This window comes from Oncorhynchus gorbuscha, unplaced genomic scaffold, assembly GCF_021184085.1.
Source record: "Oncorhynchus gorbuscha isolate QuinsamMale2020 ecotype Even-year unplaced genomic scaffold, OgorEven_v1.0 Un_scaffold_1227, whole genome shotgun sequence".
In the NCBI taxonomy this organism is placed as follows: Eukaryota; Metazoa; Chordata; class Actinopteri; order Salmoniformes; family Salmonidae; genus Oncorhynchus; species Oncorhynchus gorbuscha.
The window spans coordinates 91,183-104,390 of NW_025744547.1; the positions used below are offsets into that span (position 1 = coordinate 91,183).

General features: G+C 46.4%; 1 protein-coding gene across 1 annotated transcript in view; it reads left to right on the plus strand.

The window, feature by feature from the left end:
- Nucleotides 1-13,208, plus strand: part of LOC124016934 (plexin-D1-like) — a 136,611-nt gene that overhangs the window by 49,334 nt on the left and 74,069 nt on the right. Inside the window, exon 12 of the mRNA XM_046332270.1 lies at nt 185-342. Within this exon, the coding sequence (XP_046188226.1) occupies nt 185-342 (158 nt within the window). The remainder of the gene's footprint in view (nt 1-184; nt 343-13,208) is intronic.

A 13,208-nucleotide genomic window follows, 5' to 3' on the forward strand; every position in this document is an offset into this window, starting at 1 on the left:
CTCTGTTTCCCTGGGTTTCTGTTATGTCTTCCCTCACTGTTTCATAGGTTCAGTATGATATACGCAGCCCGTGCAGTGATGTAATGGAGCCCTTTCAAATAGCCTATGTGTACTAGCAGAATGTATTGTGTTAATAAAGCCCTCCCCTTTGTCCCCTCCCTCTCCCTCTCCCTCTCTCTCTCAGTGGAGGTGTACAACTGTGGGGTCGGCAGTGGGGATTGTTCCCAGTGTTGGGGACGTGAGGACCAGGGTCATCTGTGTGGCTGGTGTGACAACATCTGTAGAACTAGGGATGACTGCCAGTATATGAGTAGTCAGTGTCCTGACCCCGAGATCACCAAGGTAGGAATACACACACTCACACACAATGACCCATCCACAAGATTCATAAGACTGGACACGTCTAACTGTACTGTACATACTCATTCATGCAAATCTCCATCCCGTCATTGTTGACCTAGGGCCTCATTTAGAACAGGAAGTGGTGGTGTGTCACATGACCTGTCACATGGCTCTGCCTTTCCTCTGTCTTGTGATTGGGGCTTATTTTGGAAGGGGAAGTGTTATTACAGAGCTTCATTAAACCAAGTCAGTCTAAAACATCACTCTTTACTGTACAACTCCCTGACTGACTGACACCACAGCACAGTCACAGCACTTAGGCACTGGCTCTTATGGAGGAACAAAACAACTGATCTGGAGGGATGACAGAGGGCATGGGAACACTTAGCCACTGTCTAACCCTGTCTGTCTGTCTGGGCAAGTGCGTGCGTGCGTGTGCGTGCGTGTGTGTATGTGCGTGCGTGGAGTTCTGTGCATACCATGTCGGTATTGAGCTCGGTACACAGTCACCCACAGAAATAGAATAGAGCAATATACATTACCGATGTGATCACACTACAACCACATTGGTCAGGGAAATGAATGTGTTTATTTGGATGCAGATCTCACTGTGGTCAGCACCTAGTGGTCATTAACCCCAGTCAGCTGAACACATGGGTTCAACTCTTCAGTTGGATTCATCTGAGTGACTGTGCTCCTTTCTATCAAGGCTTCTGAATATTTGTGGTTATGTCCCTATGTTTGAACTGCCAGGCATTAAAGGGTGTTTAGAGTTGCAATCAGACCCACTCTGAACGCTGCTGAATGCTGCCTTTATCTGTGCTGCAGACAGGAAGTACGGCTCACATGAGGCTCAGTTGGCCTAAACACTTCCTGTAGATAAAACCTGCCTGGCCTGGCCAAGCAGGGGAACAAAGAAGTCTGACACACACACACACACACACACACATACACACTAACACTCAACTAAACTAATCTATAGCATCTTATAAAATGGGTACACCTTCATTCAAAGGCCAGCAAGGGTTTAGAGCCACAACATATAGACCAGTTGATGTTTATGGGATAGATCCGCTTTAATATTGCAGATAGATTGCAGCTTCCAACAATGTAATTGCCTGCATCATTTCCAATCCCCCATATATTTTTTGGATATACAGGACCAGTCAAAAGTTTGGACACACCTACTCATTCAATGGTTTTTCTTTATTTTTGTTTTCTACATTGTAGAATAATAGTGAAGACATCAAAATGATGAAATAACACATATGGAATCATGTAGTAACCAAAAAAGTGTGAAACAAATCAGGCGTAACAACACCTGCACAGGATCGGTACATCCGAACATCACACCTGCGGACAGGTACAGGATGGCAACAACAACTGCCCGAGTTACTCCAGGAACGCACAACCCCTATATCAGTGCTCAGACTGTCCGCAATAGGCTGAGAGAGGCTGGACTGAGGGTTTGTAAGGCAGGTCATCACCAGACTTCACCGGCAACAACGTCACCTTTGGGCACAAACCCACCGTCGCTGGACCAGACAGGACTGGCAAAAAGTGCTCTTCACTGACGAGTCGTAGTTTTGTCTCACCAGGGGTGGTGGTCGGATTCACGTTTATCGTCGAAGGAATGAGCGTTACACTGAGGCTTGTACTCTGGAGCAGGATAGATTTGGAGGTGGAGGGTCCATCATGGTCTGGGGCGGTGTGTCACAGCATCATTGGACTGAGCTTGTTATCATTGCAGGCAATCTCAACACTGTGCGTTACAGGGAAGACATCCTCCTCCCTCATGTGGTACCCTTCCTGCAGGCTCATCCTGACATGACCCTCCAGCATGACCCTCCTGCAAGACAGGAATGCTAGTGTTCTACCATGGCCAGCGAAGAGCCCGGATCTCAATCCCATTGAGCATGTCTGGGACCTGTTGGATCGGAGAGTGAGGGCTACGACCATTCCCCCCAGAAATGTCCTGAAATTTGCAGGTGCCTTAGTGGAAGAGTGGGGTAACATCTCACAGCAAGAACTGGCAAATCTGGTGCAGTCCATGAGGAGGAGATGCACTGCAGTACTTAATGCAAATACTGACTTGATTTTGATCCCCTGTTACGAATCCCTTTTGGCACGACAGTCTAGGGGGGATGGTAATGAGACCCGTAACATAACTCATGCAAATTATTATTGTGACAAAGTAAAAGTGTGCACGAAATAACCACGACAACAGAAATCTACCGTCAAACTCTAGGTTTATTTATAAACACACGGTAATGGGGGGGAGCAGGAAAAGGGGCTGAGCTGGACCCAAGGAAAGAAACAATAAATATACAGAAACACACCCCTAAGCTAGACTAGCCTACTTTAACAGCTAACTAACTAACCAAAAATACAGTGGGTGGTCCGCCCAGTTCTACCTAGTGTATTTAACGAAGTTCACCTACGGGTAGTGTATGCCCATGGGCGACTTGTCTTGGTTTCCCCTTTTTCCCACCAGCAACAAACAAACACCATAACCAAAAACAATACTCACAGGTGATGACAAAGTGCTATGGAGGTGCTTTAATCAAAAGAGAGGTTAAGACACAAAGCGAGAGTGAAACACAGAGACCTACAGACATGGCATTTACAGAAAGATTGAGCTAGAGATTGAGCTGAGCTTTAGAACAAACAAATGATGGGGTTTTTAAACCATGGGGAAGGAACTGTGATAGGTCAGGAAATAGGAGGAGGTATGTCTTCTGATTGATGATTGATTGTTGACTGATTGGGGAGTGATGATTTTCACCTGTGAGGGGAGAAGGAGAGAAAAGAAACACACACAGGATACACACACACACAGGATAACTGTATCCGTAACACCCCCTTTTGTCCAGGGACACTATTCAATTTCTGTTAGTCACATTTTTATTTTTTTATTTTATTTCACCTTTATTTAACCAGGTAGGCTAGTTGAGAACAAGTTCTCATTTGCAACTGCGACCTGGCCAAGATAAAGCATAGCAGTGTGAACAGACAACACAGATTTACACATGGAGTAAACAATTAACAAGTCAATAACACAGTAGAAAAAAGGGGTGTCTATATACATTGTGTGCAAAAGGCATGAGGAGGTAGGCGAATAATTACAATTTTGCAGATTAACACTGGAGTGATAAATGATCAGATGGTCATGTACAGGTAGAGATATTGGTGTGGAAAAGAGCAGAAAAGTAAATAAATAAAAACAGTATGGGGATGAGGTAGGTAAAAATGGGTGGGCTATTTACCAATAAACTATGTACAGCTGCAGCGATCGGTTAGCTGCTCAGATAGCTGATGTTTGAAGTTGGTGAGGGAGATAAAAGTCTCCAACTTCAGCGATTTTTGCAATTCGTTCCAGTCACATGCAGCAGAGAACTGGTACGAAAGGCGGCCAAATGAGGTGTGGGCTTTAGGGATGATCAGTGAGATACACCTGCTGGAGCGCGTGCTACGGATGGGTGTTGCCATCGTGACCAGTGAACTGAGATATATCATTTGGGGAATCATGGGTGACTCCATCTTTTGCAACAAATTTCAATAAATTATTATTGGTAGCATTTCTATGTTGAAGAAAAAAAAAATGTTTTTGTTAATTTCTCTCCATATTCCATCCAGTTCACTTTATTTTTTATAATATCTAACACTTGATCTTTCTTGAATAAGTTCCTCCATTTCTTTTTGTTTTTCCTCTAACTTATTCTGTGCCTCTATGGTACAGTTTTTATTGATATCTATGTTTACTGTTAGTCCTTCCATTTCCTTTTGTTAATATGGACTCTTTTGACCTAAATTGCTTTTGTTTTAGAGATGAGTACTGAATTGCATGGCCTCTAAAGGCACATTTAAAAGTATCACATGCAATAAGGGGATCTGCTGTACATATATTATGTTGGAAAAAGTCAGTTATAAGTTCTTCTGTCCTAGTTAAAAACAAATTACCATCCAATAGGCTTTGATGAAATTTCCAATATCCTCACCCATGTGGAAATTCTGTAAGAGCAATATATATGCCAATTATTTGGGGTCCAACCGCATTATGTCCCTTATCAACACTTTTTAAACTTTTGGTTCCAGCGAGAATGACATAAGAAAGTAATCAAGATGATTAGCTTGATTGAGCCTCCGCCATGTATATCTCACAAGGTCCGGATATTTAAGCCTTCATATATCCACTAGTTGCAATATATCCATGACATTCGTGATTTCCTTAAGTGCATGAGGGTGATCTTATGTAGTGAGATTTCCTTCTCGGCCAATTGAAGTATTTAATACAATATTATAATCTCCTACCATAATAATAGAGTATTGTATTGTTTGTAGGTTTGATAAATTATTATATACATTTTCAAAGAAGCGATGATCATCATTATTTGGTCCGTAAAGATTAATGACCCATATCTGTTTATGGTCCAATAATACATTTTAAATCATCTACCTTGCAGATCTGTTTGGGCAATGTGCACATTCAGATCAAAATTATTGTTAATTAATTTCATGGCCCCTTTTGAGTTTCTTTGTCCATGGGAGAGGTATATTTCACCCCCCCCAGTCCTTTTTCCACACAACTTTATCTAAAATGTTGAATGAGTTTCCTGTAAACAATAGATATTATATTCCTTCTCTTTTAGCCAGCTAAATACTGATCGTCTTTTCTTATTATTTGCTAAGCCATTACAATTAGAACTAGCTATACTTATTTCTGTCATGTTTTGTCATTGATTATCATGCCTTGTCCCTGTTCTTCTCCTTCTATTCGTTTCCCTCTGCTGGTCTTATTAGGTTCTTTCCCTTTCTATCCTCTCTCTCCCCCTCCCTCTCTCACTCTCCCGCTCTCTCTTCTCTCTATCGTTCCGTTCCTGCTCCCAGCTGTTCCTATTCCCCTAATCAATCATTTAGTCTTCCCACACCTGTTCCCGATCCTTTTCCCTGATTAGAGTCCCTATTTCTCTCCTTGTTATTCGTTTCTGCCCTGTCGGTTCCTTGTCTAGAATTCACCGTGCTGTGTTTGTGTATCGCCCTGTCGTGTCGTGTTTTCCTCAGATGCTGCGTGGTGAGCAGGTGTCTGAGTCTGTTTGGTTCAAGTGCCTTCCCGAGGCAACCTGCTGTTCACCTGCTGTTCAAGATCGAGTCTCCAGTTTGTCCTCGTCATTTCGAGTGAAAGTTGTGTTTTTTGATTGTATTTACTTTACTGGATTAAAGACTCTGTTTTCGCCAAGTCGCTTTTGGGTCCTCTTTCACCTGCATGACAGAAGGAACCGTCCAAGGAATGGACCCAGCGACTTCAGACGCTCGTTACACTGCCGTCGAGATCCAAGGAGCCATGCTCGGCAGACACGAACAGGAATTGTCTGCTGCTCGCCATGCCGTGGAGAACTTGGCCGCTCAGGTTTCCGACCTCTCTGGACAGTTCCAGATCGTGCCACCTGTTACTTCCTGGCCTGCCGAGCCTCCAGAACCTAGGGTTAATAACCCACCTTGCTACTCCGGGCAGCCCACTGAGTGCCGCTCCTTTCTCACGCAGTGTGAGATTGTGTTCTCTCTCCAACCCAACACATACTCTAGAGAGAGAGCTCGGGTTGCTTACGTCATTTCACTCCTTACTGGCCGGGCTCGAGAATGGGGCACAGCTATCTGGGAGGCAAGGGCTGATTGCTCTAACAAGTACCAGAACTTTAAAGAGGAGATGATTCGGGTTTTTGACCGTTCAGTTTTTGGTAGGGAGGCTTCTAGGGCCCTGGCTTCCCTATGCCAAGGTGAACGGTCCATAACGGATTATTCTATTGAGTTTCGCACTCTTGCTGCCTCTAGTGAGTGGAACGAGCCGGCGCTGCTCGCTCGTTTTCTGGAGGGACTCACGCAGTGGTTAAGGATGAGATTCTCTCCCGGGAGGTTCCTTCAGACGTGGACTCTTTGATTGCTCTCGCCATCCGCATAGAACGACGGGTAGATCTTCGTCACCGGGCTTTCGCATCAACGGTGTTTCCCTGCTCCGCATCGCAACCATCTCCCTCCTCTGGCTCAGAGACTGAGCCCATGCAGCTGGGAGGGATTCGCATCTCGACTAAGGAGAGGGAACGGAGGATCACCAACCGCCTGTGCCTCTATTGCGGAGTTGCTGGACATTTTGTTAATTCATGTCCAGTAAAAGCCAGAGCTCATCTGTAAGCGGAGGGCTACAGGTGAGCGCAACTACTCAAGTCTCTCCATCAAAATCCTGTACTTTTTTGTCGGTCCATCTACGCTGGACCAGTTCGGGTGCTACATGTAGTGCCTTGATAGACTCTGGGGCTGAGGGTTGTTTCATGGACGAAGCATGGGTTCGGAAACATGACATTCCTTTCAGAGAGTTAGAGAAGCCTACGCCCATGTTCGCCTTAGATGGTAGTCATCTTCCCAGTATCAGATTTGAGACACTACCTTTAACCCTCACAGTATCTGGTAACCACAGTGAGACTATTTATTTTTTGATTTTTCGTTCACTGTTTACACCTGTTGTTTTGGGTCATCCCTGGCTAGTATGTCATAATCCTTCTATTAATTGGTCTAGTAATTCTATCCTATCCTGGAACGTTTCTTGTCATGTGAAGTGTTTAATGTCTGCCATCCCTCCCGTTTCTTCTGTCCCTACTTCTCAGGAGGAACCTGGCGATTTGACAGGAGTGCCGGAGGAATATCATGATCTGCGCACGGTCTTCAGTCGGTCCCGAGCCAACTCCCTTCCTCCTCACCGGTCGTATGATTGTAGTATTGATCTCCTTCCGGGGACCACTCCTCCTCGGGGTAGACTATACTCTCTGTCGGCTCCCGAACGTAAGGCTCTCGAGGATTATTTGTCTGTGTCTCTTGACGCCGGTACCATAGTGCCTTCTTCCTCTCCGGCCGGGGCGGGGTTCTTTTTGTTAAGAAGAAGGACGGTACTCTGCGCCCCTGCGTGGATTATCGAGGGCTGAATGACATAACGGTTAAGAATCGTTATCCGCTTCCCCTTATGTCATCAGCCTTCGAGATTCTGCAGGGAGCCAGGTGCTTTACTAAGTTGGACCTTCGTAACGCTTACCATCTCGTGCGCATCAGAGAGGGGGACGAGTGGAAAACGGCGTTTAACACTCCGTTAGGGCATTTTGAGTACCGGGTTCTGCCGTTTGGTCTCGCCAATGCGCCAGCTGTTTTTCAGGCATTAGTTAATGATGTTCTGAGAGACATGCTGAACATCTTTGTTTTTGTCTATCTTGACGATATCCTGATTTTTTCACCGTCACTCGAGATTCATGTTCAGCACGTTCGACGTGTTCTACAGCGCCTTTAGAGAATTGTCTCTACGTAAAGGCTGAGAAGTGCTCTTTTCATGTCTCCTCCGTTACTTTTCTCGGTTCCGTTATTTCCGCTGAAGGCATTCAGATGGATTCCGCTAAGGTCCAAGCTGTCAGTGATTGGCCCGTTCCAAGGTCACGTGTCGAGTTGCAGCGCTTTTTAGGTTTCGCTAATTTCTATCGGCGTTTCATTCGTAATTTCGGTCAAGTTGCTGCCCCTCTCACAGCTCTTACTTCTGTCAAGACGTGTTTTAAGTGGTCCGGTTCCGCCCAGGGAGCTTTTGATCTTCTAAAAGAACGTTTTACGTCCGCTCCTATCCTCGTTACTCCTGACGTCACTAGACAATTCATTGTCGAGGTTGACGCTTCAGAGGTAGGCGTGGGAGCCATTCTATCCCAGCGCTTCCAGTCTGACGATAAGGTTCATCCTTGCGCTTATTTTTCTCATCGCCTGTCTCCATCTGAGCGCAACTATGATGTGGGTAACCGTGAACTGCTCGCCATCCGCTTAGCCCTAGGCGAATGGCGACAGTGGTTGGAGGGCGACCGTTCCTTTTGTCGTTTGGACAGACCATAAGAACCTTGAGTACATCCGTTCTGCCAAACGACTTAATGCCCGTCAAGCTCGTTGGGCGTTGTTTTTCGCTCATTTCGAGTTTGTGATTTCTTACCGTCCGGGTAGCAAGAACACCAAGCCTGATGCCTTATCCCGTCTGTTTAGTTCTTCTGTGGCTTCTACTGATCCCGAGGGGATTCTTCCTTATGGGCGTGTTGTCGGGTTAACAGTCTGGGGAATTGAAAGACAGGTTAAGCAAGCACTCACGCACACTGCGTCGCCGCGCGCTTGTCCTAGTAACCTCCTTTTCGTTCCTGTTTCCACTCGTCTGGCTGTTCTTCAGTGGGCTCACTCTGCCAAGTTAGCTGGTCATCCCGGTGTTCGAGGCACTCTTGCGTCTATTCGCCAGCGCTTTTGGTGGCCGACTCAGGAGCGTGACATGCGCCGTTTCGTGGCTGCTTGTTCGGACTGCGCGCAGACTAAGTCGGGTAACTCTCCTCCTGCCGGTCGTCTCAGACCGCTCCCCATTCCTTCTCGACCATGGTCTCACATCGCCCTAGACTTCATTACCGGTCTGCCTTTGTCTGCGGGGAAGACTGTGATTCTTACGGTTGTCGATAGGTTCTCTAAGGCGGCACATTTCATTATCGCTAAACTTCCTTCCGCTAAGGAGACGGCACAAATCATTATCGAGAATGTATTCAGAATTCATGGCCTCCCGTTGCAATTCACGTCACAGTTTTGGAGGGAGTTCTGTCGTTTGATTGGTGCGTCCGTCAGTCTCTCTTCCGGGTTTCATCCCCAGTCTAACGGTCAAGCAGAGAGGGCCAATATTGTCGCATATACGCAGCCTTTCTTTCAGAAACCCTGCGTCTTGGGCAGAACAGCTCCCCTGGGCAGAATACGCTCACAATTCGCTTCCTTCGTCTGCTACCGGGTTATCTCCGTTTCAGAGTAGTCTGGGTTACCAGCCTCCTCTGTTCTCATCCCAGCTTGCCGAGTCCAGCGTTCCCTCCGCTCAAGCGTTTGTCCAACGTTGTGAGCGCACCTGGAGGAGGGTGAGGTCTGCACTTTGCCGTTACAGGGCACAGACTGTGAGAGCCGCCAATAAACGCAGGATTAAGAGTCCAAGGTATGTTGCGGCCAGAGAGTGTGGCTTTCCACTCGCAACCTTCCTCTTACGACAGCTTCTCGTAAGTTGACTCCCGCGGTTCATTGGTCCGTTCCGTGTCTCCCAGGTCGTCAATCCTGTCGCTGTGCGACTGCTTCTTCCGCGACATCTTCGTCGCGTCCATCCTGTCTTCCATGTCTCCTGTGTCAAGCCCTTTCTTCGCACTCCCGTTCGTCTTCCCTCCCCCTCCGTCCTTGTCGAGAGCGCACCTATTTACAAGGTACATAAGATCATGGACATGCGTTCTCGGGGACGGGGTCACCAATACTTAGTGGATTGGGAGGGTTACGGTCCTGAGGAGAGGAGTTGGGTTCCGTCTCGGGACGTGCTGGACCGTTCACTCATTGATGATTTCCTCCGTTGCCGCCAGGATTCCTCCTCGAGTGCGCCAGGAGGCGCTCGGTGAGTGGGGGGTACTGTCATGTTTTGTCATTTATTATCATGTCTTGTCCCTGTGCTCCCCATTCTATTCGTTTCCCTCTGCTGGTCTTATTAGGTTCTTTCCCTCTTTCTATCCCTCTCTCCCCCTCCCTCTCTCACTCTCCCGCTCTCTCTTCTCTCTATCGTTCCGTTCCTGCTCCCAGCTGTTCCTATTCCCCTAATCAATCATTTAGTCTTCCCACACCTGTTCCCGATCCTTTTCCCTGATTAGAGTCCCTATTTCTCTCCTTGTTATTCGTTTCTGCAGAATTCACCGTGCTGTGTTTGTGTATCGCCCTGTCGTGTCGTGTTTTCCTCAGATGCTGCGTGGTGAGCAGGTGTCTGAGTCTGTTTGGTTCAAGTGCCTTCCCGAGGCAACCTGCTGTTCACCTGCTGTTCAAGATCGAGTCTCCAGTTTGTCCTCGTCATTTCGAGTGAAAGTTGTGTTTTTTGATTGTATTTACTTTACTGGATTAAAGACTCTGTTTTCGCCAAGTCGCTTTTGGGTCCTCTTTCACCTGCATGACAATTTCACCATTTACCATAATGAGATTCAAGTCTCAATTCTATATATCATAATATATGTTTGTAAACTTACCATTAAAAAGTACCATAGTGTTTGAGTGTCCATATTGAGTGTCGATATTTGCATTGCTACTAAGTAAACCTCCAATTGTTCTCCACTATTCCACCCGCTAATTCACCCAATCCCAAATGGGGTTGTCATCCCATTGACTGGCAGAACACCCACCGTCCCCCCCGGATCCCAGGGCCAGTAGAAGTTAGCATCGTTCACTCTGTCAGCCCACTCAGTGTCCCTGCGTGACTCTCTGTATCAGCCATTGTGTCAGTGTCATGACTCATGGTTTGTTGTGTGAGAGTGTCCGTCTGTGTGTGTGTATCCCGCATAGATGACTGAGGTTAGAAATGTTGAAATCCTCTATTCATGGGCAGCCCAATGTAACACACAGACACACACACACACACACACTGAAACAGCTCCCTCAGGGGAGGTGGTTGTAAGACAGTAAACTGGGGATGTGGTTGTGGGAGACTGGGAGCGTGATGCAATGCTTTGGCAGCCATGTTTTCCCAGACAGTCTCACCAGGAGTTAGTTAGAGTTACAGTCAGAGTTCTCAGTCTTATGGGGGAGTATCTGTTCTACCACAGTATCACCAACGGTTTACTGTTACTCTGTCCACCACAGTGACTATGTCTAAAGATTGTATGGGCTGCTCCTTTAATGTTTCCCTTTCTGCGCCACATTTTTATTTAGTCAGCTTACAGTTGGGAAATCAGTCATTCTAGCATATTCTTTGAGCATAAACAGCAATATGAAGTATATGTTATGTGGATAGACAAGCCAGTAAAATACAGTAATGTGTTCTATGTTTGTAATACTGCAGGTAATAAAGGCAGTTGTCTGCGAAGATCAATCTGCGAAGAGTAGTTAAGATGGACTGCAACACGGTATACAGTATGGTCTCAAACAGTGGGTTTGAACCAATAATGTTGATGTTTACGGTATGATCTGAACACCTGATCATGATAGAAATCTGGAGGCAGGATCCTTGAAGGATCTTTATCCAAATGATCAGTGTATCTCCACAAGAGCCCAACCAATTCATACATTCCTGTCAAGACTATCTGGAGCATTGTAGAGGTCTTTAGAGATCCTTTATTGTTGAATGTGTTTTGAGATCAGGAACTCTCCTGATGTTATTGTACTGTACTTTGCTCCCCTCATCATGACTCATTCACAGAGGAGTGACGGGTGCAAATGAGCCGCATGGCAGCTAACGCTATCGCTAACACCAGACATGATAACACCCGTTAACACCAGAGAGAGAGAGAGAGATGTCCCAGATACATGGTGATAATTACTGTACCTACCAAGGAGAGCTTGGAGGTGTGTGCATGTGTGTGTGTGTCACAATTGAATCTAAAGGCTTAAAAATGTGACTCATTTTGGGATAAGCTAGTTGAAGGTCAAAAACTTTGTGTTACCAAACACTTACATCAATCACCCTGTTGGTCATATACAAATCAAATCAAATTGTATTGGTCACACACACATGGTTAGCAGATATTAATGCAAGTGTAGCGAAATGCTTGTGCTTCTAGTTCCGACCATGCAGTAAAATCTAACAAGTAATCTAACAATTTCACAACAACTACCTTATACACACAAGTGTGAAGGAATGAATAAGAATATGTACATTAAAATATATGGATGAGCGATGGCCGAACGGCATAGGCAAGATGCAGTAGATGGTATAGAGTACAGTATATATATATGAGATGAGTAATATAGGGTATGTATGTAAACATTATATAAAGTGGCATTGTTTAAAGTGACTAGTGATACATTTATTATATCCAATATTTAATTATTAAAGTAGCTAGAGGTTTGAGTCAGTATGTTGACATCAGCCACTCAATGTTAGTGATGGCCTTGAGATAGAAGTTGTTTTTTAGTCTCTCGGTCCCAGCTTTGATGCACCTGTACTGACCTCGCCTTCTGGATGATAGCGGGGTGAACAGGCAGTGGCTCGGGTGGTTGTTGTCCTTGATGATCCTTTTGGCCTTCCTGTGACATCGGGTGGTGTAGGGGTCCTGGAGAGCAGGCAGTTTACCCCCGGTGATGCGTTGTGCAGACCTCACTACCCTCTGGAGAGTCTTGCGGTTGTAGGCGGAGCAGTTGCCATACCAGGCGGTGATACAGCCCGACAGGATGCTCTCGATTGTGCATCTGTAAAGGTTTGTGAGTCTTTTTGGTGACGAGCCAAATTTCTTCAGCCTCCTGACGTTGAAGAGGCGCTGCTGCGCCTTCTTCACCACGCTGTCTGTGTGGGTGGACCAATTCAGTTTGTCCGTGATGTGTACGCCGAGGAACTTGAAACTTTCCACCTTCTCCACTACTGTCCCGTCGATGTGGATAGAGGGGGTGCTCCCTCTGCTGTTTCCTGAAGTCCACGATCATCTCCTTTGTTTTGTTGACGTTGAGTGTGAGGTTATTTTCCTGACACCACACTCCGAGCGCCCTCACCTCCTCCCTGTAGGCTGTCTCGTTGTTGTTGGTAATCAAGCCTACCACTGTAGTGTCGTCTGCAAACGTGATGATTGAGTTGGAGGCGTGCATGGCCACGCAGTCATGGGTGAACAGGGAGTACAGGAGAGGGCTGAGAACGTACCCTTGTCGTGCCCCAGTGTTGAGGATCAGCGGGGTGGAGATGTTGTTTCCTACCCTCACCACCTGGGGGCGGCCTGTCAGAAAGTCCAGGACCCAGTTGTACAGGGCGGGGTCGAGTCCCAGGGTCTCAAGCTTCATGACGAGTTTGGAGGGTACTATGGTGTTAAATGCTGAGCTGTAGTCGATGAACAGCA